We start from the raw sequence: 27,068 nt of genomic DNA on the forward strand, positions 1-27,068 counted from the left end.
AAATCTTGTACTATTGCATATGGTATAGAAACCAGCAAATTGTAACTATGTAAACTGCAACGGCTTCATAAAATCGTCCAAGTATAAGCATTAATTAAAATATTAGTTTTATGTCACTTATAAATATGTGTTTATGCCAAGCTAATCATTGGTATGGAAAATGTTTTGCAGGATGAACATATCCTGAGAAGACTGTTTCACCAAAGATGTAAAGAATACAACGTTGTTTCATCATTTGTTGTCATTAATTGTGTGTTTTACTGTAGACTGTGTGTAAATGTTTACAATACATTGGAGGATTACTGTCGTCTGGACAAGGCAATCTTAGATTTAGTCAACACAAGCTCAAAAAACATTAAAAGTCAACTATGAATTAAATATCAACATAGGCTTCGTAAAGAAAACAAAACCCTACTACCTAAGTTGTACTTGTCGGGTCAGAATTACACAATTGTTGGCCCCATTGATAACAAACTGGTTTTTGAGAAACCTCACTTGACCCTTTGAGTCAGGTTAGCTGAATATCAATCTTTTGATAAATGGATATAACTACTTAATCCCAAAGCTCTATCTGAAAGACACATTAATGATGAACTAGGTCTAACTTTATCCTCCAAACATCAAACATTTAGAAGAAACTTTATAATTACAATGAATCCAAATTAATGGGCCATAGCAAAGGTGTGCAAATAATGACTGGATGTTGATATTTTAACCTTTATGTTTCAAATTGTCTATTAATATACTGTTGAGAATTGACTAAATGAAAAATGTGATGGTTTATATGGTAATAAACATATTGGCAAAAATTCCCCTTATCATACCTTTTCATTTACACTATAGATGATTTTATAGACCCCTCTGACTTTATGAATGTATAGCAAATATATAATTTTATATTAACAACTATGGATATGTGATTTTTTATTATTTCAATGAGTGGCTCTACACTTTACTTTTCACTTTGAAATCATCACTAGCAAACATACAGAACTGTACATGCTTTATTTATGGTGCATCTGGAATGTTCCTTATGCTTTTTAAACTTCTCATGTGGATCAGCTGTCTACAATTTACAGGGAATCCCCCTTGTGGTTTGTAGAATCCTTTTCAGAGAGGGGCTGGTGTGGGAACACAGACTAATGGTGAGTCCAGTTCTTCAGGAGGTAAAACGGGATCTTGAGGTTGGTAATTTTTTACCTTGTCTACAAGGAGTGCATACATTGTATGTACTGCTTCACTATGCTGCAAATAAAAAATAAATGATAAAGTGATGGAGCATATCTTTTTTTAAATGTAATTATCATAGTATAGGTTTAAAGAGAATGTCATGCATAAATAATTGCTAGAGGCTCTTGGACTACCAATTGTCATCAGACTTTAATATGCTTTATTGATTTATCTATAAAAATCTGGTTAAAAAATAGTTACAATATCTTCTCTATTCATTCTGTTTTTGTTAAGATATATCTCAAAATGCTAATAGTTCATAAAAATCATAACTAAAGTGCAACTAAACCAGTTATAAGATGTTTTACATTTTTTTTTTATAAGTATACATGACGATCAACAGAGGAGGATATAAAGGGGGCAGGGTACCGGAAAAATTTGGTTGAATCACTGAAGCATGACTGGAGCGGCTCCCCTATCTTGCAGTCAGTGAGCCCTCCTTATGAATATTTCTGGATTCGCCACTGATCAAAGTATTAATTCCCCATGTCAGATTTTCACTATCTATTACAGTCATCAAGTTTTTAGACATTTTTCCACTGTATGTTCCATTTCAGTCATGGCTCTTATGTTGGGTTATAGACCATAATAGAATTCACAAACTATTATCTACAACCTATATGCAGTGTCAATCATTCATTTTCAAGTTGAGTGCAGTTTCAGAGGTACAAAGCAGGAAAGCTAAAGTTTGAATATCATTATTTGAGGGAAAATTACTCATGTGGTCATATAACATATTCTGAAGCTGTGGTATGAGTATTGCTGAAGAAAAAATATACCATTTAAGACCAAAGTACAGAGCATGAATTTAACCAAAGGCCTTCAGCAATGAGCAAAACACATACTGTACAGTAATCTATTAAAAGCCAACGGGATAACAAAATGCAAAACAATTCAAAAGAAATACTAACAGCCAAATTAAAAAAATACTGCATGTTACATGATAAAACATTAAGATAGACAACAACAACCACTAGACTCTTGCATTGTCAAGCATTTCAGCTGTTTAAGTTTCTTTATATCATCTTTGATTTTTAAAACAGAAAGTTTAAATTAGACACAAACAATTATTTAAGGGCAATTACTCTGGTCAATTTTTTGTTTCAACCATATTTTTGTAGGGAATGTCTAAGCCTACTACTGAATGGACTACTGTTAATGTATAAACTAGTATACTTCATTATTTGGTGCTATTCCCTCAAGAAGTGCCTCAAGTCTGGCTCCAGGTAACTTATGATGAATATACCAAACAAGTCTTAAAAGGTGTCTCAAAACATTCTCTTTTGAAATCGATGGCTGAAAATAAGAAAATAATTGTTTTTCAGGATGTTTAATAAACACAGAACTCAGAGCTAATCTGATAAACAGTTTCTTATACCTATATATATCCCATTTAAAATATAATAGTTACATGGTAAATGTCCTTGAGTTATTTTTTTGCATAAGTTTTTATAATATAAAAATATATCTTAAATTATCTAAGACCTCCAGTTGAGTATACACAAATATACAACTTATGGACCTATCTTTTTCCTATAATACAGACCACAATAATAAAACATATTTCTTGAAGAGTTTTAATCTCATCAAAATTTGAACATCAAAGCAGTGTTATTGGATGCATGTAATGAAATACATATTACAAGGTAATCAAAATATCTGAAAACAGGAAGTTGGTATCTGACAGATTAAAATGAATCGATCACATTACTGTTAAGCTGATGATCAAGTATGGAGTTTTTCAGAATAGTAGTTTCTACGCTAAGTGTGAATAAAATATTTGTTGAACAAAGACAAATAAACAGCTGCGCCATGAGTGCATGATACGCCCGACGTCTTGTGTGAAAGTTTTATGCAATAATCATAAATAGTTTCTGAGAAAGTTTTAAGCAATAACCATATATTGTTTTTGAGACACAGCAAGACATGTGAAACCCCCAACCCTGTTTTTTTTTTACAAAAAACTAAATATCACTAAAATTAAATTTTGAATCAAAACCAAAAAGTAATACAGATCTTTAGATTAATATAACAAAGAAATGTGTAAAGTTTTAAGCAATAATCATAAATTATTTTTGAGATATGGTGCAACATGTAAAAAAACCCTCCCCTGTTTAACAAAATACTCAATAACTCCAAAATAAAGTTTTGAATCATCACCAAAAAGTATACAGATCTTTAGATTAATATAACAAAGACATGTGTAAAGTTTTAAGTAATAATCATAAATTGTTTTTGAGATATGGTGCGACATGTAAAAAAACCCTCCCCCTTTTTTACAAAATACTCAATAACTCAAAAATAAAATTTTGAATCATCACCAAAAAGTATACAGATATTAAGATTAATATAACTAAGAAGTGTTTAAAAGTTTTAAGCCATAATCAAGAATCGTTTTTGAGATACGGTGCAACATGTGTAAAAAACACACCCCTGTTTTAGTTACAAAGTGCTGTTACTCAAAAAGTTTTAATCTTATTTTCACCAAAAAATATACAGATCATTTGACCATCATAAGAAACAACTATGTTAAGTTTCATGAAATTTGGATAAGTCGTTCTCAAGTTACGGTGCGACATGTTTACACCGGACAGACAGACGGACGGACACCAGACATTTGTATACCATAATATGTTCCGTCAAAATTTTGACGGGCGTATAAAAACTGGAACCAGGTGATTGCAATATAGCCCCTACTCCTAAAGTATGTGCATAATAACTTCTTTTTGAAGATTCACATTAACATGAACTTATGAATTAAGAATTCCTTAATGTATATCTCAAGAGTGTAAAGCTAAGGACAAGTTTGATGGAGATTGAATGCAAAACTGGAACTCAACCAGGCTCACATTGTTAATTAGGATTGATACTGGTAGATGGAAAAAGAGCAAACAGGTGGACAGTAGTATTTCTATTTACCTTCAGAAAAAAGCAAAAAATAATCAAATTAGTAATGTACATACCAGTAAAAAATCATCTAAAACACAAACACAAAAGTCATCATATGAAAAATCATCACCCATGGACAAGAGATAAGCTATTAGGCAATGTAAAAATGTGTCTTCATAGGCACGGTCATTCTCAGAGTGAACAAGAGATGGCAAGATCTGTAATACAGCCACTTTATCTCTATTTCGTGATACCTAGAAAAAATCAAACATCATTATATATTGTCTTATCTTATCTCATCTTAAATGTCAACTCATCAAATGTAGTTTCATCAAAAGGGGATACATTAATTTGTTCAATGCTTAATCTTAAATCTACACTCCATCTGTGTTATTATAGAAATACTTGTGAACTATAGAACTATTGAAGCTGGAGACGAGCACAATCTGTAATCTTGACCTTTTTTGTTTACACACATATGAAAAGACAAGGTATGATAAGGTCTATTTTTGGCCCCCTATATTCTCTTTTTTCAAATTCTGTTTTAGAAAGCTACTTATTATGTTAAAATATTCCCTGAGGTTTGAAGTTTGTTTGGATGAACTTCAAAACCATCAATATTAGCTACTGGGTGAGGTGAGAGGGGTAAACTTTCTGTTATTATTCAAATATTGTAATAATTATTCACTTTGCAGGTGTTCCGTACAACAAATTTTTAGTTTTTTAGTGCCTGCCCTAATGTGACTCAGGAATTTTTTTATTCCAATGTCATGAGAACTGTTTTTGCTGTCTAAATTGCCATAATTTTTCCGGGTCACGTAGGCGCATGCTATGAAATTTTAAGAAACAATGGCCAAAAATCGTAATTTTTCTTCTTTTGGCGTTTTCGATGCCCTTTTAACCCTCTCACCTCACCCTTCATCTGAAATTAATGGTTTTGAAATTCATCAAAACAAACTTCAAACATAAGGAAATAGTTTGACATGTTAAGTAGCTTTCCATAGCAAAATTTAATCAAAGAGCAGATTCCTCTGAGGGATACGATTGTCATTGTTTTCATTGACACATGTATAGCTGGATAGTATTATTTTCAAAAGTAATTCAACTGCACATGTAAAATGTAATTTATGTAATCTGAATAGTTACTCAACTCTTAAAATAGCCAATCCTCGATACAAGTGTATGAAAAATGTTCTTATAGTGTGTTTTAGTTTTGTACTATCAATGCCAAGTTTACCACAGCAGTCAGTGAGAGTGAGAGAAGTTATTTCTTCATATCTTATCACCTATTTTCCTACATTAATTATAGGAGGAAACCCATTCCTAACTCTTTAAATATTTAATTTCCTTTGGTTCAGTGGGCATGACTCCTTTCTGTACACATTACTCTTTTTAGCTCTTTGGGCCGTGAGCTTTTCTCATCACTTCGTGTCCATCGTCTGTCGTCCGTCATCGAATGAAACCAAACATGGCATGAATGTTCCTTATGAGGTGCTGACCAAGAGTTGTTACTTTGTAGTCGATCCATCATCCAAGATGGCTGCCAGCAGGGGACTTAGTTTAACATAGGACCCTATGGGAAATTCATACAAATGACTCCTTCTAGAGAACCACTGAATGGAATGAAACCAAACATGGCATGAATGGTCCTTATGAGGTGCTGACCAAGTGTTGTTACTTTGTAGCCGATCCATCATCCAAGATGGCAGCCAGTGGAGGACTTAGTTTAACATAGCACCCTATGGGAAATGCATACAAACGACTTCTTCTAGAGAATCACTGAATGAAATGAAACCAAACATGGCATGAATGTTCCTTATGAGGTGCTGACCAAGTGTTGTTACTTTGTAGCCGATCCATCATCCAAGATGGTCGCCAGTGGGGGACTTAGTTTAACATAGGACCCTATGGGAAATTCATACAAATGACTTCTTTTAGAGAATCACTGAATGAAATGAAACCAAACATGGCATGAATGTTCCTTATGAGGTGCTGACCAAATGTTGTTACTTTGCAGCTGATCCATCATCCAAGATGGCTGCCAGCGGGGGGCTTAGGACCCTATTGGAAATGCATACAAAAGTCTTCTTCTAGAGAACCACGGAACTGAATGAAATCAAACATAGCATGAATAGTCCTTTCCTTATGAGGTGCTGGCCAAGTGTTGTTACTTTGTAGCCAAATTTTTATCTGTTTTTATATGATTTCAAAAACCCAAGTAGAGTCAGGTGAGCGATACAGGCTCTTGAGAGCCTCTAGTTTAATATAATACGACGTCTATCGAAAATTCAACTGGGAAAAATTACTAGCTAACAAAGATACAGAAGATATGGTTAGCACATTCATGGACAAATTATCTGATGCTATGAATTTACATATACCGAAAAAACATATATCAAAGAAGAAATTTAAAACACCTCTTAGTGCTGAGGCTAGATTATCAATCAGGAAAAAACATAGAGCATGGGAAAAATATAGAAACAATAGAGATAACGAAAGCTACAGGGGATATACTAAGGCTCGAAATAAAGCAAAAGCAACAGTTGCTAAAGAAAGGAAAAACCTGGAAAAGTCTATAGCAGAGTCTGCAAAAAACAAACTATAAAAACTTTTGGTCTTATATATGTTAATGCAAAGCAAAAATCTAAAAGTTGCATATCAGAACTTTATGTAAAAAGAGATGGTAAAAAATTTATTGCAAGTACAAATACAGAATAGACTGAGGTACTGGCTGAATTTTTCACCAGTGTTTTTACTGTAGAAGACAATAATGATGATACATTTATTTAAAATATACCATATATTGAAGAATCTAGCAATGATAACTTTAAAACTAAAGAAATCAACGAACTTCTTTAAAAAAATTTAAATACTTCAAAATCACCAGGACCAACCCAGGTACATCCAAAAGTATTATTTGAACTTGCTGATATAATAGATACCCCACTAACAATGATTTTCAACAGCTCATTTAAAACAGGTACGGTACCTAAAGATGGGAAAATTGGCCAAATTACAGCTCTCTTTAAGAAAGGTGACAAAAAACTAGCTTCAAACTACAGACCAGTAAGCCTGACTAGTATTATATGCAAGCTGATGGAGAAACTTATAAGAAAGAAAATCGTAGACCATATGAACCGTTATAACCTTTTTAGTGATAGACAATTTGGTTTTATTGGAGGAAGATCAGCCTCATTACAACTATTAAAAGTCCTAGATCACTGGACCAGTATTTTAGATAGTGGTGGGTCAATAGATGCAGTTTATACTGATTTTATGAAGGCGTTTGAAAAAGACCTGCATAGACGACTTATCAACAAACTTAGATTATATGGTATGAGCTTACAAACATGTAATTGGATCAAGAACTTTCTGAGTGACCACCAACAAAGAGTACAAATTAATGGAAATTTTTCAAAATGGCATGATGTTACTAGTGGTATTCCGCAAGGATCAGTTTTGGGCCCAATTCTGTTTGTTATCTTTATTAACGATTTGCTGTCATGTGCAGAGTCTGACGTATACATGTTTGCCGATGATACTAAACTTTATAGAGCTATAAACAACGAAATTGATAACACTATAATGCAAAACAACATAAAAAGTGTGTTCAAATGGAGTGAAAAATGGCTATTGCGTTTTCATCCGGACAAATGTAAAGTACTTCCAATTTCTACCAAATCCGATAATGGGCAAGATAGCACTTTTAAAAGGTTGACATATGATGGATCTGAAATCACACTAGAAACAGTTCAATCAGAGAAAGATGTCGGACTATAGATTCAAAGCTAAAGTTTGATAAACATATACAGACACAAGTCAACAAAGCAAACCAACTAGTTGGGATTATTAGAAGAACTTTTAAATATTTAGATTATAAAAGCTTCTGCCTACTATTTAAGGCATAAGCCCGTCCTCATCTTGAATATGCTAGTAGTGTATGGAACCCCCACAAAAAGAAAGATATCGAGACAATTGAAAACATGCATCGTAAAAATTCTGAAAATTCCAACTTATACAAGATAACAACAGGGGTATACGACTTAAAAGTAACAGAAGGTCTATTCACTCGTAACACAAGCTCTACAACAAGAGGCAACTCTATGAAATTGGTAAAAAAAAAAGAAGCAGACTAGACATCAGAAAATACTACTTTACTAACAGAGTAGTGGAAGTATGGAACAGCCTACCAGACATCGTAGCGACTGCAAAGAATGTAAAGATTTTTGGAAATCTCCTAGACAAACATTGGAAGGAACACCCAATGATTTATAACTTTGACACTGAATACACCTATAACACCGGAAGTTGCACAAGTGTAGTTGGTGACGATGAACCAGAGCCAAATATAGAGGAGCAAAGTGATCTCCTGCGTTTGGAAACACTTAGGTAGACTTAATTTTTCTCGACATGTCGTATCGTTTTTTGATTCAGAATTGATGGAAGTTACTTACGGAAGGTAAGGTATAGCTAAGTACTGCTTAATTCTGATTTTCCATGTTGTTAAAAACATGCATATAGGTCAAGGAAAATATCAAAACATGAAGATTATGAGAAGAATATTAAAGGAAAGTTGTATAAATTCAATCATTTTGTTTGATTTTTACTTTTAATGCAAGACAATCTTAAGAATCTGAGATGTTCCTTAATGTTTAGAATAAAACGGTTGAGGTGAGGGAATGGCCCTGAGTCAATGGTATCAGTCTACAGATTGCTTGAAATTAGTTGTATCCCAAAAAAATGAGAAAATAGCGGGGCCAAAATAGGGCCTTATCGTACCTTGTCCTTTGGTTAAAAACAAGGAAAATGTCCTCATCCAAATTTCCCAAATTGTAAATCCAGAACACTAGAACAAAAGCATTTTGATTGGAGAATCTAGCATAAAGAATTAAATTTGTAAAATCGGCAACCACTTTAAAGGGTTGTGACAGGCATCATATTTTTTTTGTTTTATACATAAATTGGGTTGTTAATTTTTTCTTCTTAAATTTTTACGTCAGGGTTTTTCATAGCTTGAAGCCCTGTATGGATTTTGTTCATTGCTGAGGGCATTACAGTGACCTATGGTAGCTAAAATCTATGTAATTCAGGGCTTTCCATTGAAATTGAAGTAGAAGGCTCAATTAAAATTATAGGCGGCTGTAATATGCGTTCGGCGAAGCCGGACGCCCACCAAGCTGTAAGCTTGGTGCCTTACGGCAGGGGGTCTGGCTCAAGGCCCCCAGAAGCTCTGGCATAAAAAGAGCAAAATCCTGCATTCTCGCAATCTCCTGGCACCTAATTTCATCTTTCAAATGACCATTATTTATGTATGAAATTAAAGAAAGAAAAAAAAAAACTTAAAGAAATTTCATTATTTTTTTATGTTAGTTTTTTTATTTTCATTACCTTATGCTTAAAATTCATTTACTTTTAAAGGAGTTTTATTTAAATAATCATCCGGTTTGTTAGAAATCTTGATCGATTTATTGGTATTCGGTCGTTCCGGCCCCAAGTCGATCCGGCCCAAAGTCGATCCGGCCCCAAGTCGATCCGGCCCCATAATAAAATATGAAATAACTATATTGATTTTGGAGGAATTTGTGACACATTTTAACAGTTTAAATGGAATTTTCAAAAAGTGTCCGATGATAGATGACAAAAGGTAAGTGAAGTATTGGAGTACCAGTTAAAGAACTATTTTAAATCGATACGAAAATGAGTGTTATTGTTGAATTGCAGGTTATTTATTTTTTATTAGTTCATACACAGAATATCTAAATAAATATTTACAGTCCACTGAAACCTATAAAATTTAACTCATCATAATGACTTGATTAATCAAATCATTAGTCTATAATTGGTTTGTTTATTCAACAATAGTCTGGCGATTGTGAACTATAAGGTAATGCCACTTGTAATCACTTAATTAAATCAAATTTTTGTCTGAATTGTTTTAATATAATTATACCCAATACTCTTAAAAACTTGTAATAAAAACATAATCAACCTAGTTTGTTCATGTTGTTTTATACTCATCTGAAAATATTTTTTTTTACCGTATACCTTTTACATTATATAAAAATCATAAACATTTATGAATTACATAAATATATATCTTTATTTTCATTCCTTATAAAAATATTTTTTATTGGGGCCGGATCGACTTGACATATGGGCCGGATCGACGTGGGACGGATCGACTTGGGCCGGATCGACGTGGGGCCGGATCGACCCGAAAGCGATTTATTTTGCATAACTACGTGCATTTGTAAACAAATGACCCCCCTTTTCTCTCTTAAGACAGTTACGCGTATTTAAATCATAATTATTTCTCAAGCATTGACAGAAAATTGATATATCCTCTGATTTTCTCTTTTTTTGTAAACTGTTCAATAAGTAGGATACATAAATCATTAGGAAATGTTATTCATTTGAGGTCGAGTCGACAATATTCTACTTTCGTTTTTGACCTTGATTCTCTGAACACCACGTGGGCTTTGAAAAATGAACTTCAAAAGATACTGTTTTCCAGATTCTGAACAATACACTTTCTTTAATTTGACTAATAATATTCCATAACATAAGATTGTCATTCTATCTGATTGTCTTCACGTTTCAAAAGCCAAAAAAAAACCAACGAGTTAATGACTATCGGAACGTCTCTATTGTTATCGTTCAATGACCACCGGAACGTCTCTATTGTTATCTTTGAAAAGAAACGATGCATTCTGACTTTAAATAGTGACCTGAATTCATGTGAACTATATTTAGCCCAAGGTAAACACTGACTTTTCATCCTTGTTTATCGTGACCGCGACTTTGCGACAATACGCCTCTCGGCTGCCTGTAAACATTTGAAAAAGATATTTTTTTCTTTTTGAATTTATATTTTTGTCGGTGAAGTAGCCGGCACTTGAAGCCACCGTAAGCGGCGGATTTCCACCGGCTACCGGCTTCAATGGAAAGCCCTGGTAATTTGGTTTCTGTTGAAAAGTTGTCTCATTGGCCATCACAACACATCACATCTTATTTTTACATATAACCATTACCATGATTACAGACACTATTAAAAGCTATCTGGATAGAATTCAGAAAATAGAGTTTAGACCTTTCTTTTCAACAATGGTTTAATTTTTAATTTATTCAATGAAGCAGATTTTGACATTCCGCTTGAAATTTTTTTTTATTAAATAAATAAAAAAGCCCCTGCTTGCATACATTATAAAGGGACATAACTCAAGAAGGGTCAAAGTGACACAAGACAAATTGGTACTAAAAGTTACTTGTTCTGAGTTTTGTGGTATTATGCAATGAGTAAAATTTTCATAACAATTTGTGGAGGAAAACCTCAGTCAGAATAACATAAATGGAAAATTCATAAATTTGTAAAGTGGTACATGTATAACTCTACTGGTAAAAGTGGGGCCAGCAAAGTCCAAACTTCATCGGTATATTTTGGTAATAAACATTGTGTAAATCATTCTTAACTTTTAAATAAGGCAGACTTCAGTTACAGAACAGAAAACAAAACATTCAGATATTTTCCATTTGTAAAGGGACATAACTCTTAAACATAAGTGAAGGACAGATGAACAAACTAACAGACAACCAAGGGTCAAACTTAATGGAATCATCTGGGTTTTTTGTTAATGAACATTGTGTATAAGTTTCATAAAATTTGGTTGAGGCAAACTTAAGTTTGAGAACAGAAAAATAAAGTTTAGCAATTTTTCAATTTCTAAAGGGGGAATAATTTTAAAACATAAGTGATGGACAGATGAACAAACTAACAGACAACCAAGGCTCAAATTTAACGGAATCATCAAATTCAGCAGTTTTCCAATGTGTAAAGCAGCATAACTTTATAACATTATAAGTGATACCATAAATTAAATTCGAACTTGATCTGTGTTTTGTGCTAATAAGCATTGTGTAAGTTTCGTCACATTTGGTTGAGGCAAACTAAAGTTAGAGAATGGAAACCAACATCTGATGTATAGACGAACAAGGGTAAAACAAAAATAAACATCGTTATATTTCTATGACAATTATTCTACTTTACCTGTAGTGTATAGTACATAGCTATCATACTGGCAATAGAGTTATCTTTTATATATAAAATAAAATTATCTGCAGGAATTTTTAAATTGTGAACGTATTCCTCTACTGGTCTACCAGTCAAACTTCTCATCTGATCCTCCACCATCATAGATGTAATCATTGATAGAAATTTGATAATTATGTTAACATCCTGGAAAACAATTTAAGTGTTATGTGTCAGATGATAATTTTGTTTTAAATGGATTGATTAAACAAGACAATCTACAAGTATCAAAAATAGATTTTTTTTTTTCATTCATTCTTTTTGCATCTGCTGTTTACTGTTGTATGACCAACGATTTCTAGTAATTTTCTGCTGGAAGATAATGCTTGTGAGTCAATTTCTTCACAGCTATATGACCCAAATAAGTTTTCTAACAATAGATTGTACCACCAAATTGAGACTTTAATATTGGGGTATTTCTTAATTTTCTAAATCATATGCAATTTTTATTCAATAATTGATAGGTATTAGAAAAGTTTTTTAAATATGAATAACTTCCCTTGATATTAGTGTTGTGACTAAAGAAAATGAATCATTTTTTTACTGAAAAGGAAGAAGGAGGCACAGTTACAGTAAAATCTGTATACTTAAAAAAAATCTTCTCATTCACATGTTGTGTGTGCCTGTCCCAAGTCTGATATGATTCTGTTATTCTGTGATTTTCTTTGTTTGCTGTTTATCTTATTTGTTTTTCATCAAATGTTATGTACATACCCTGGTATATTAGGCAGTTGTTTTTCTCATTTGCGATGTTTTGAATTTTGTAATGCCAGTGCTTTTTATTATTTTAGTTTGCTATATGTTCATTGTTGAAGGCTGTAAATTAATCCTAATACTTTCTCTTTATAAATTAACAATTCTTTAATACAAAAAACTTACCAGTTTAGGTTCCCTGAACAGCTGACTGTCAATCATATCCCATGCACCAAGTCCCAGGGCCATCATTCTTGTAAGAAGCACAACATCCATATTGTCCTAAATATGTGATGTATAAAAATTAAAATTTTAACAAATTGTTTCCCCATCACTTAATTCACTAGAAAAGATTTTGACCATTTCCTTGATTTATTAAGTTTCATAGCTTCATCTCTGTATCTTAAAGATTGGACAACAATATATCCTATTTTGAACATTTCATCAAATTGAGGCTTAGTTTTATTATAAGCAGGTTACAGATGGATAAAAATCTGATAAGGTTTTGGTAAATATGTGCATTAATCTAAAACAAGAATATGTGTCCATATGACACCTTAAAATGTCAAATACTTATATTAATGCTAAAGAAGTTTAAGAGTCTACAAAATTTGGGTAATATGAATAAAATATTAAAAACATTATTCATCTATGATGCAAATTCTAATGGGGGTATTAACTGTTGTTTATGTCAGTCACCTGTAATATTAGTTACACAGTGTGTAATTGTCCTAATACGAGAATTTATCGGGTCAATAAAATTTATATCGGGTGAGGCGAAGCCAAACCCGATATGAATTTAATTGACCCGATAAATTCCGTATTAGGACAATTGAACACTGTGTAACGAATTTATCCTAATTTTGTTATATTACATATTATTATATTTAAATTCAACATAAGGACAATATCAACCAAATATATTTTAGATATTTAATCTAAAACTGAAAAATTAAAATATTAGGACTATGAAGCAACTCATTTTTTTTATTATTAGGTCAATGGTATAAGGGAGATAATCCCAATTGACGTAATAAATAAGGGAGATAATTCCTATTGACGTAATAAAAAATTGTACTGAAATTTATTAAGACAATATCAGCCAATGAAATTGAGAGAAATTACTCTAAATCAGGATAATACTTATATATTAGTGTCTGTTATAAACTGGAACTGGTAAATCAATTTGGATAGAGTTATCTCCCTTGTTCAGTCATTTGTTTAAGTAAGAAAGTCCAATTAAAAGCTAGCTAACAAGAAAACATGATTTAGACCCTACTTGATATCCCAAAATGTGAGACTTTCAGGGTTGTTAAACATAATTACGTTTGTAGTACTTGTAATACCTGTAGAAAGTTTTTGTAGAAACAAATTGGGAGGGGTACGGTTTTTTGAAAAGAAAATTTTAATCTGACAAAATTACTTACTCAAGTAAAAAATGTATAGTACTTAAAAAGGTCAGTTATCATGGTTACATAAATTTTTACATGATTAGGTAAATTTATATAACTGACCTTTTAAAGTATATAATAGACATTTGCGTAAGTATTGTCCCTGACTGTATGGGTATATATATATGAAACATATTAACTATGAAAATGTATATCTATATACATGTATATACATTTGTAAAGGCGTAAAAAATAATTTTCACATGTGCAGATATATATTTATTTTACGAATATATATATATATATATATATATATATATTTGTTAGGCAATTGTCAATGGCAGTCAGCAGGGTTTAAGAACATCAGTTGTTCCACCTGTTAGTCAAATGGGTTTTGTTTAAATATATTTTTTCACTCTTTTGGTCTTTTGGAAAATGTTGTTTGTGCTATATTTAGACCCATCTACAACAAAATTTGTTACATGCACATGTATAAAAATTGCAGTTTTTATCCAACGCAATCATAGGTTTGAACGTTGTTTTTAATTTAGACTTGTTGACCCAAAAAATATACTAAAATGCAGTCGACTTTAGCGTTTGATAGTTCATTGATAACATTCTGGCGTATCACAAACAAACAATTTGTTACGTCTCATTTCATTGGCTGAAAGATTTAAATACAACAATAATGTAGTCAGTGTGCACGTGAATTGACACAGGTGACCGACAATGGAATTTACTATGTTACTACGAACGTAAAAACAATGATTTTTATAGTTTACAAACCTTTGGTCAAAAGAAATAAATAAATGTTTTGTTAACTTCAAATAGTGGGGTCGAAATACTGATATTTTGTTTTAAGTAATATTCTAAGTTCTTTGCATGCAGCAACTCAATTATCTTGTACCCGGCATGATGAGAAATATAAGGATAAAATAAAATACATGTGCCGCTTTTATACGGATGAATATATGAACCACTTTTAATTTCTTTCATACTGACGATAGGTTATAATCCTAACAATGTCGTAGTTACTTATAATAAGTATCTCATAACACTGATCCATTACAATAATTAATCAGGGTTGCACTGACATTCCTCTTTTATTATTTTCATGCTATAAAACATACCCACAGTACAAAAATGTAGCTATAAGCGTACCATAAACGGAATAAATTGTCCCCAAAAGATAGAAACAAAATAACTTTAATCGTATCATTGGTGCACCTGAATGAATTCAGTGAAGGCAGGTTGTTGTAATAAATTGAAATGTTACATCGGCGAAGATTATTTCTTATGCATGTGTGGAACTAAATGATAAATTAATACTTGTGAGAAATCGTAGTTTATAAGGAACAATTCTCTTGTTTGAATTCGGGGCCTGTTATAGCTGACTATGCGGTATGGGCTTTGCTCATTATTGAAAGCCGTACGGTGACCTATAGTTGTTAATTTCTGTGTCATGTTGGTCTCTTGTGGAGAGTTGTTTCATTGACAATCATACCACATCTTCTTTTTTAAATACAAATATACTGTTTTCGATTTTAAATGGATGAACATTTATCTTTCAATTTTATACTGTAAGAATAGAGCTGCATAACATTGTTGGACTATCCGCTAAAGTATATGTAGCATGTATTCGTATTTAAAATGAAAAACGAAACGTGTATGGTAAGGCAGCAACCATTTGATTTTCTGGGGGGGGGGGGGTATGTTTTTTTTTGGAAAAAAAAGTTTCGTTTCCAGTTTTAGAGAAAAAAATAATTTGTTTTTGATTCTGAGAAAAAAAAATGTTTGTTTCACCCTCAGCTGCCACTATATGTAATGCTAAAATTGAAAGAAAAAAATTGTTTTCGACTTGTCGCGAAAAAAATAGATTGTTTTTCACCATAGGCGAAAAAAAAATTTGTCCAGAAAAAAAACCATAGCCCCCCCCCCCCCCCCCCAGAAAATCAAATGGTTGCTGCCTTAACTGATAAACAAAATATCAAGAAATTAAGGATGACTAAATGCACATGTACAAGAAGACACTCACCTTTTTATCGATACATTTAAATGATTTAATGAAAAAACACTTTTTTAAAAACTGTTTGTTTCTATTTACATAGATATAGGAAGATGTGGTGTGAGTGCCAATGAGACAACTCCCCATCCAAATAACAATTTATAAAAGTAAACCATCATAGGTCAATTTACGGCCTTCAACACGGAGCCACTGAACAACAAGCTATAAAGGTCCCCAAAATTACTCATGAGTGTAAAACCATCTAAACTGGAAACCCAACGGTCTTTAAATACTTACAATATATAATTTACGTTCGTTTTTCAACCGAGAATAGCAAAACCTAAGTATATCGTTGGAGTTTATAAACTACATTTAATCATCCCCTGTGCCATGATTGGCCATCTCCGTTTTTTCTTAACAAAGCAAGGTTGGTTACATGTTATGAATTTACTTACAATTTCGGGATTTTTTTTCTTCAAGTAAACGGAATCAGAAAAAAAATCGCTATCCTATGTCGAATACATAAAACTTGGAAAAGAATATGAAGTGTTTGTAGTAAAGTACGGTTTCATTTTTCAAGTACAACGTTAATTCATCGAGTCCATTAAGTAAAAGAAAATGCAGGATAAGCAACTTGGGGGGGGGGGGAGTAAATGAAACCATATGTGAATTGATTTTTTTTATCCTACATTGAACTTTTGATGTCGTCCCTTGATCTAGAGGAGACATTTAAATTATTTTAATATTAATATTTAAATGTAAAAACTGTTAAGATTTTATAGTTTAAACTTTACTACCAATTGCAGAAAACTATAAAACCAATGAATTTCACATGCACATTTATAAAAGCTAGAATTGTGATTGGAATCATGTATGAGAATACGTCGATGGAAGCTTTAAACGACCTTGACCAGATACGTGAATATTAATCAGTCCATTCAACGTTATAGTATGTGTGTTCTATTTTCGAAGGTGTGAAGTCGAAGGTTTGAATTGACCAATGGAAACGATCGTTCCTTAGAGAGTTAATCTAATAAAGTTTGTTTGACTGATTACGTCGCACTACCTTTCGCTAAGCTAAGCCGCAGATGAGTGTAATAATTCATGTATTGTATCAGAGATCCTTGTTTAATTCCTACAAGAAGGTAACACCTCCCGAAACGAAAGCTTATATTTATAAGCTAGAGTTACATGAGGGGATAAGGTCTCCGTGCAATGCTATATATATTTAGACTTGTTTATATATAAAACAAGTCTAAATATATATATAAAATTGAGAATGGAAATGGGGAATGTGTCAAAGAGACAACAATCCAACCATAGAAAAAACAACAGCAGAAGGTCACCAACAGGTCTTCAATGTAGCGAGAATATCTGAAAATGAATGAAGAGAAATATATATATATATATCTCTTCATTCAGATATTTCTTCCTGGCTTATATTTTACTTACCCTTGGTAAAATATCATTGTTTACACAATGATGTAATGTCTTCATCATGGACAAAGCTATGGTGTTCAACGCATAGGGATCACACAAAATCATAGACAAGTCTCTTGAATGAAAAAAAAAAAAATGCTTCAGTCACATTTACTTTTTACTGATAAAAACAAAAGTATTGCATTGGAATCATGTAATTTGTGGTTAGAGTTACACAGATCATCTAAATCACATAAATACTAATCTGTACATTAACTTTTCATTTTCTTATATTGGTAAATGGTTGTATACAGGTACATTATAGTTGATTTTCAAGATATATGTACATGTACATGTAACATACATGTTTAAATACCTAATGTTGTGTGTGAGCTTGGTATGGTTGAACCAGTGACTTAAAAGATTGGTATATACATACATACTGATTTGTCCTCTTATGGAATACATCAGTTAAAGTTCATGTGTACATGTATGCAAGATGATGTACACAAATGTAAGGACAAAAGCAATGTCTGTTTTGATGAAAAATGAATCTGCACTTTTGCTGTCCCTGTGACCATGTGACATAATTTCTTGCAGAGTGTTATATTTTGTATCTTAGGGTTCCTAATTAAATATACAAGAGCCCAAATTGATCACCTACATTTGTAGCAAGCAAGTTTTCAAATTCCCAATTTTACTGTTACATGTACATTTGTACATTGTAGTACATGTGAAAAATACTTACCCAAGAACAAATTCTTGTCCTTTTTTAATACCATCTAAGAAACCCTGCAATTCTCTTGATCTTTTACTGTCAATATATTTATCCCTTATGCAGGCATCTACACACCATGTAAACTTGTGGCAGGGATCTACAGAGCAGATTTCATTTATTTCTTGATCATGCAAAGCCATCAATAATTCTGCTCTAAGAGTACAGTAATGAGCATTTCTTGTCCGAAGAAATAAAGTTCTTAAAAACTGCAACACCATATCATACAGTTTAACATTTCTTCCCACCATTTCAGCCAGTTTTTGAACTATATCAGTCTGTCTTCTTATTCGGGGGGATGGCAAAAAGAAAGTTAATGTGCTGTGCTCATGATTAAAGAGTGAACTTTCTTTGTCTTTTATATATTGTGAAAGTAAAGGGGAGACTTCATCCCCAAAAAGTGCTTGATTTTCCTGCCAAATTTGCCTCTTAACTTCAACTGCAGCTTCTGAGTAAAGTTCTTTGTCTTCAAGAATTTTTGTCAGATATTTATCATCTATCTTAGGTAAATGTTTCAATATTGACATGACAACAGGTCTGAGATTTTTCACCCTTATCACTGGGAAACACTTTTCCAACAAGGACTCCAGTGTTGTAAATCTATTCTTTTGTTCACTGGTGGCCAGTTCTGCTATTCTGTTTGTTAAATTTTCACTTAATTCTTCAAGAACTGAGTTATGGAAATCTAAGCGTTTGATTTCAAACAAGTCAAGAAAAGGCAATGCAGGACGAAGTGATGGCAAAAGAATTCCATTTTCTGTTTGAAATTCTTCGATAGCAGCTAGAGGGTCCGAGCAATTTGTTAGGGACTCTCTGAGGTAATCACCTCCAGGGATTCCTAAATCTTCCAATCCTGCCATCTAAAGATGGGATATTTTTGGTAAAAATTGTGCAGCTTTCTTTTATATTCACCAAACTTTCATCTTTTCTTAATTGCAAAATCGACAGGAAGTCGATACCATTTCGTACCTTCATTTGGAAGAACGAACTTTCTCACTTGTCAGTTTATTTCTCCACTACATGGAGCACACCAGGATATCTTCGAAACGGTTTGCTAAAACAGAGACATATAATACATGTATTATATGTCTCTGCTGTAACGAGCCCAATGCTAAGGGGGAAAAAATAAATTAGTTTGAATATGTGATACTGACAATAACAATCAAACGTGAGTTATGATGAGCTCTTGTAAACCAAAATATTGTCCTATGAAATATTGTACCACAAGACAATTTTTCATAACTATGTATCATGAAATATTGTCCTCGTCTATGGAAAAATGTCCAGAGAAGGACAAATTTGCATAGTGCATTTGTGTCTGTATAAATAGACAATATTTCACAGATGAATACTATGGAATTTTGTCTTGTTAAAGGGAGGTTATATTTTGTGTGAATTAAGACAATATTTCATAGATAAATACTACGAAAATGTGTCCTGTTAAAGGGAGGTTATATTTTGGTTATATTTTGTGAATATTGAGACAACATTTCATAGACAAACTGTCATTAAATTTTGTCTCATGAAGGGGAGGCTATCAACAGAATCCCTGAGTTTTATTTTTTTTCTAGTTTTTGTCTAGTCACATTATTTTAAGTATTTGAACAAAATATGTTAAAGTTTTTGTTTTTTTTTAATTTGACAGAATATTTATACTGCCGCAATCAATTTATCATTTTCCCTTTGATTTACAGAGTAGAATACTGGAATACAATGTATTCATCTTTATTGATATTTGTTAACAAAATAATTGTATTCAGTCAATCACGAATGTATGGCAGTATATATGACTAGTCTTAGACTAGAGTATAAATAAATGAACTTGTAAATTTTATCTGTTTCATAATTTACAGTTGTTCATCATTGTTTTTCTTAATTTCAAGCTGAATATTTTATCAAAACAAAATGTTTGTTTTTATTATTAATCCACCAAAAGACAAGTATCACAATAATCAGTGATTCAAATTATTTTGTCATTGAACAATTAATTATCCTAAACAAGCCATGAACTTTTAAATATTTCAATATTTCAATAAATTTCAAGAATATACATGACATACATACCATAGAAATATCTAAATAAGTTAATTCAACTTCAATGCCCTCAATATTAATATTTTTATAGTAGGGCGAATGGACTCTATAGGCGAACGAACTCAGAGCGAACGGACCTAGGGCGAACATACTATTAGGGCGAACGGTCCCGATACCCTACAACATATATTCATGTTACAGAAGGTATATAGGATTTTTTTCTGCGATACATACTTGTGTTTATATTTACAAAATAAACGATTGTCAGTACATTACTTATATTTGTACAGTATAATGTAATAAAATGAAACCTTTGTTAGACAATTCTTTAATCTGTAATTAACCATTTGTAGTGTATCTATGCAAATTTGAAACTCACTATTAACAATAATATAAATTCTCTACTATACAAAACAATTTCAGTTATAAATCTAGAAATGTGCATGCTGCATGCTTGTGTACTATTTCTAATTGTGAAATAATTCGATTAAAAAATATTTTCAAAGCCAGTATTTCATAGTGAAGTATTGTCATGAACAGAATTTCATATTGAAATATTGTCCAGAACAGGCAGAAGGAGGTGACAAAATTTCATGGACAAGGACACTATTTCATAATGAAATATTGTCCAAGACAATATCTCATTATGAAATACTGTCAGTGGACAATATTTTATATGAAAATTTGTCCGACTGAAAATATTTCATGGAGGACAATATTTTATGTTACACTCTTTCAGTATGAAACTTGGATTTTAGTCAGCATACTTTCCCGGCTTAAACACGATAGGGTGGAATCAAAGACATATATTTATTTTACTTCCTATACATTTCCAGGAATATGATTGGTTAAAAGCGTCCGCGTTCAAACCGTGTATATTTGATATTAGGTTAGTAGGAAGGCGGGGCTTATCTCATACACGGTTAGTAGAGAGAGGCCGTTACGAACGAAAAATTGATGACCATGGAAAAAATATTACACTGCCAAGATGAGAGAGAACATGCCAGTTTTGTTCAATGAACTCGGTTGAAGACGAAGAACATTTTTTATTTAAATGTACCCTTTATAATAAGGAAAGAAAAACCTTTTTGGATGAACTCTTTGCAAAATACCTATATTTATCCCAAATATCCGATAGTAATCTGCTTATTTGGTTTATGTCAAACAATAGCCTTCATTTTAACTCTAAATTATGTGAATTGCTATCCTCATTTTACACATTGAGAAACTAAATATTTGCTTAACTGAAACTTATAAAACTTATTTATAGTCTTCAACAGTTCATTGTAACATTATATACTTGAATTGTTCTTTTCTGGGCAGTAAGAGTTATCTTTCGTTCCATATATACAATGTAGGCAACTGACTCTCCTCATAAAAAAAGTACATTTGTATTGGTATTTTTTATCTGTATTTTATTTTTTTCATTTTATACATGTTGTACTGTAAAATCAATCATCCTTAATCAGAACGATAGTTGTATGTGTGAGTGTATGCGACTGGGAGAGAAAGGCTTTTTATTTTTACTTTACGTGATTACATGCTTGTTATGAGCCCTATGATTAGGAAATAAAATATCTTTATCTTATCTTTATCTTAGTAGTGGAGTTACGTCCCTTTATATTCCATATTAGGTAAGAAGGGGCGGGCTTATTTTATACACCGTTAGTAATGGTGTTATGTACCTTTATAAAAACAAAACGGTACTTAGAAAAAATCTTTCCACCAGAACTATTTAATGTCTATAGATCAGACAGACCACCAAATAAAAATAACCAAAGTCATGGAGGTGTACTTATTGCCATTAATAAAGAACTTATAAGCACAGAAGTAAGTAAACTTAAAACTGACTGTGAAATAGTTTGGTCTCAAATAAACATGACTGGTAGTAAGAAATTATTAGTAGGTGCATATTACAGACCACCATCAGATAAAGGAACATCTTTTATACAACAACTAGAACTATCACTTAGTAGAATTAACGAATCATCAAATACTAATATCATGATTGGTGGTGACTTTAACTTAGGTCATATTGACTCAGTGGTCTATACCTCAGGTCATACCCGGTAAACCGGATGCTGAACATCACAATAAACTTTTAGAACTACTGGAACATTTTAACCTTCAACAAATAGTTAACACACCAACTAGAAAAGAAAGAATACTAGACTTAATCTTAGTTAACATTCCAACAACTGTCAACAAAGTAAACACACTAGGTACCACCACTAGGACTAAGTGACCACGATATCGTCTACATAGAAACAGACACTTGGCTTCGAAAAGTTAGACAACATCCGAGAAAAATACTAAAATATGACAAAGCAAACTGGGAAAATATAGAAGCAGACCTACAAAAAACACTAGAAGAGCTTACTATTATGAACAATAACAACAATAGTACTATCAATGAAATGTGGGATTTATTTAAAAACAATATCACAAAATCAATAGATACAAACATCCCACATAAAATGTTAACGTTTAAACATCGACTTCCCTGGGTGCACAACAAACTCAGAAAAATGATAAATAAAAAGAATAAATTGTACTCTAAAATAAAAAAGGACAAAAACTATATAGTTAAATATAAAAAAACTAAAACAACAAGTCCAACAAGAACAGAGACGTGCCTATTGTACATACATAGAAAAAATGATCCTTGACCTTCCAACAAATGACCCGGACCTAAGTTACAGCAACCAATCAAAACGAAAGAAACTCTTTTCTTATATAAAATCAATCAGAACTGACAATAGTGGAGTTTCTCCCCTAAAAAAAGAGGGCTAATTAACAACTGATACAAAACAAAAAGCCAACATTTTAAATGAGCAGTTTTAATCAGTCTTTACCACTGAAACAACAAATAATATGCCTGATAAAGGGCCAAGTCCCCATCCAGTCATACCATCACTCACAATTACCACACCTGGCATACAAAAACTCTTACACAACATCAATCCGAACAAAGCCACTGGCCGAGATAACATCAGCGACAGAGTACTAAAACAACTTCAAAACATTACGGCACCAATCCTCACCATTATTTTCCAAAAATCACTCACAACTGGATGTATACCATCCGACTGGAAACATGCAAATGTCGCACCAGCATACAAAAAAGGGGAAAAATACAACGCAGTCAACTACAGACCAATCTCTCTCACTTGTATCAGTTGCAAACTAATGGAACATGTCATTACTAAACACCTAATTAACCACCTAGAAAAAAACAACCTATTATACGACCTTCAGCACGGCTTCAGACACTCTAGATCATGTGAAACACAACTTCTATCTTTCATACAAGAACTAGCTTCAAATTCAGACAATAACACCCAAACAGACCTTGTAATTATGGACTTTGCCAAAGCATTTGACAAAGTCCCACATCAAAGACTCTTATATAAACTACATTTCTACGGTATTCAAAATGAAACACTTAACTGGATCTCTGCCTTCTTATCAAACCGTTGTCCTGGATGGTGAGTCATCAGACATTGCTCCAGTTACTTCTGGTGTCCCAGTGGCGGATCCATAAATTTTCATAAGTGGGGGCCCACTGACTGACCTAAGAGGGGGCCCGCTCCAGACATGCTTCAGTGATTCCCTATATAAGCAACCAAATTTTTTCCAAAAAAGGGGGGGCCCGGGCCCCCTGCCCCCCCTCTAAATCCGCCTCTGTGTCCCACAGGGAACAGTTCTGGGTCCAGTTCTATTCCTGGTATATATTAACGACCTACCAGAATATATGAAATCTAGTAAACTCAGACTGTTCGCAGACGACAGCATCATATACAAAAGCATCAAATCTCAAAAAGATTGTGATAGCCTTCAGGAAGATCTTGATGCTGCTGCAAAGTGGGAAGAAGACTGGCTGATGGCTTTCCATCCAGACAAATGTACAGTTCTCACTGCCTCAAACAAGAAAAATACCATCAAACACGACTACATCCTTCACGGCCACACTCTAGAATCTGTCTCCTCCGCAAAATATCTTAGAGTAACACTGCAATCAGACTTAAAATGATAACAGCATACAAATAACATCATTGGTAATGCTAATAAAAGCCTACGCTTTCTGAAAAGAAATCTGAAAACATCCATTACAAACATTAAGTCTCAGGCATATCTAGCACTTGTCCGACCTAAACTAGAATATGCTTGTTCGGTTTGGAACCCTCATACTGCTGAACAATGCAATAAACTTGAGATGGTTCAACGTTGGGCTGCTAGATATGCCTGTAATCGTTATCACTCTACAATATAGAACAGTAAACCTAGTAGTTATGTAAATAGTTTTGACCACATGTCATGTTAGTATTTGTTTATTTTTTGGCACTTTTATTTTGTAAATATTTATTTATTATTATCCTACGCATGCGCAGCAGTTAGTAATCATCAAAAATCTGATGGATAACTGGATACCATAAGAAGAAGAAGAAGAAAAAAAATCTTCAATTTGAAATTGATTGAAATAAATTCATAAAACACATTTAAACCTAACAAGTCGTTATTGTTGGCATCTGTTTTTGTAGGATCAATGGAAGTATTTTCTTAATGTTAACAGTATTAAAGATTTGCTCATTTTGAGAATCACTAGTCTTAATTTCACACGTTCAGATAGTTGGTAAGATAAATTCGTTACATAGTGTGCTAGTGACGTAATACGATATATATGGGGTTAGTAAATTCTATATGGGGTCAGTAAATTCCATATGGGGATTCGAGCTTCGCTCTCACCCCATATGGAATTTACTGACCCCATATATACCGTATTTAGGTCACTTGCACACACTATGTAACTAATGATATGTCTGGTGGAATGCAGCTGATTATTTACTGAAAACTTAGCTAAAGGACTGAGCAAGATGATTTTACGGAACTAACCAGGTCGTTACTTTTCTCGTTACTTTTCTCGTTTGATTTTTTATAGATTTTCATTTCGCCGTGCCTTCAGTTTGTTAGTTTGTTATGCCCTATTTTTTGTTCATTGTTGAAGGTCATACGTTTGCCTATCCAAGTATTTGTTGACTTCTACGTCATTTTGTCTTTATTGTAGAGTTCGTCTAAATATAACCATCATCCTTTTGTTTTTCATAATAACATGATTTCTCCCCCAAATCTATCGATTGGAAGTGAACTTGAGCACTCTGTTACTTTCGTTAGATGAAACTATAAGACATGCTTTGGTCAGTGAATGCCGCGACCGGATTTGTGCTTCAGCTGGCCCCTAAACAAAATTGTGTACTAGTTCAGTGAGCATGGACGTCATACTTAACTCCGAAATATATAAATGAACTAAAATGAATTATCACACATTCAGACTAACAAAGGCCAGAGGCTCCTGACTAGGGAAGGAGCAAAAATGCGGTAGGGTTAAACATTCTGCTTTTTTTTTATTTTAGATCTCAGCCCTCCCTTATACCTCTATCCAATGTAGAAAAAACAAACACGCAGCTATACACAAACACATAAATTAGCAAACGTTAGTTACTGACATGCTAGCATCGGCATTTTTCATATTTGATTTATAACTATGAGTAAAACATTTATCCAAATTATAAAAAAATAAAATAAACAATCTACAGACCGCATGAGTTTGATAGCTTCGTTTCGTGTGTGTATTTTAATCTTGATGCCATCCGAAGACCTCCGATGCTCATAAGCGATATAACCACAAATATAGATAGAAATAGAAAGCGAACTCGTGTAATTAGATTTTTCTAGGTCTATACAATTCCATATTATATATTAAAAATATATGTCAATAATTGCTTTTTATTGTATAAGAATAATTTTTTTGTGGATCAAAACAATCAATCAATTGATTGCCTTTGTTTCACAATGTACAATGTTGACATTCTTTTCTTTTAAATAATCGAACAATTAATGCGTTATCCATTTCTAGCTCATGGGTCAAATTGAAGTTCACATGAATACGGATTCAATGAGGTCGAATTATTCACTTGCGAATGAATAAATTCATCATCAATGTTTAAATGCTTTATTTGACAAATCGTACCATACTGGCTGCTATATTTAAAAAGATAATTATTTTTCACTATTCACTTTCATTAATGATTTTACAAAAAGAATCATAATTTAGGTTTTTGTTTTTGTTTTATATATATATATATATATATATATATATATATATATATATATATATATATACAGATCTAACATTGTTGGGTTGATGTTTAAGACGAGTTGTATATACATAATATACACAGCCATGTATCGCCATCATTGCTGGTGATCCGATGGATAAATCTGTTGTAGAGTTGTCACTGACTCAGACGTACTTATATATATATATATATTTATTATCGTAACTAGAACCCGTTCAATAGTTAAATGAAAATTATGATATCGGGGAAAATTGCGAGAAAAAAATGTGTTTTCAAGCTTTAGCAAATGAATAGAATCGTGACACTATAAAAATTGTGAAGTTTAATAAATCCAAAAGACAAGGAAATATTTGTACGAACTTTAAAAATGATTAGAATAGAATCGATACACCATGAAAAAAGGAAGTGT

The 27,068-nt window shown here is 32.5% G+C and overlaps 1 protein-coding gene across 1 annotated transcript; it reads right to left on the minus strand.

Annotated features, from left to right (window-relative positions):
* Window positions 1–912: 912 nt before the first annotated feature.
* On the minus strand, window positions 913–19,542 carry LOC139512674 (negative elongation factor B-like). Its single transcript, XM_071300466.1, has 7 exons — window positions 18,462–19,542; window positions 17,747–17,849; window positions 13,085–13,180; window positions 12,164–12,352; window positions 4,194–4,373; window positions 2,407–2,526; window positions 913–1,245 (listed from the first exon to the last, which is right to left on the minus strand). The coding sequence occupies exons 1-7, from the start codon at window positions 19,346–19,348 to the stop codon at window positions 1,111–1,113; spliced, it is 1,710 nt and encodes a 569-aa protein (XP_071156567.1). The 5' UTR covers window positions 19,349–19,542; the 3' UTR covers window positions 913–1,110.
* Window positions 19,543–27,068: the final 7,526 nt, after the last annotated feature.

The sequence above is a fragment of the Mytilus edulis genome, chromosome 2 (assembly GCF_963676685.1).
Source record: "Mytilus edulis chromosome 2, xbMytEdul2.2, whole genome shotgun sequence".
NCBI classification, from domain to species: domain Eukaryota; kingdom Metazoa; phylum Mollusca; class Bivalvia; order Mytilida; family Mytilidae; genus Mytilus; species Mytilus edulis.

What these genes read in the sequence shown, in the direction of transcription:
- LOC139512674 (XM_071300466.1), bottom strand. Translation starts at nt 19,348, where the DNA reads ATGGCAGGATTGGAAGATTTAGGAATCCCTGGAGGTGATTACCTCAGA. An exon ending in GGACAAGAATTTGTTCTTGG is followed by an intron (nt 17,850 to 18,461) that starts GTAAGTATTTTT and finishes TTTTCATTCAAG; the next exon opens with AGACTTGTCTATGATTTTGT. An exon ending in TTTTAGATGATTTTTTACTG is followed by an intron (nt 2,527 to 4,193) that starts GTATGTACATTA and finishes TCTTATTTTCAG; the next exon opens with CCATCGATTTCAAAAGAGAA.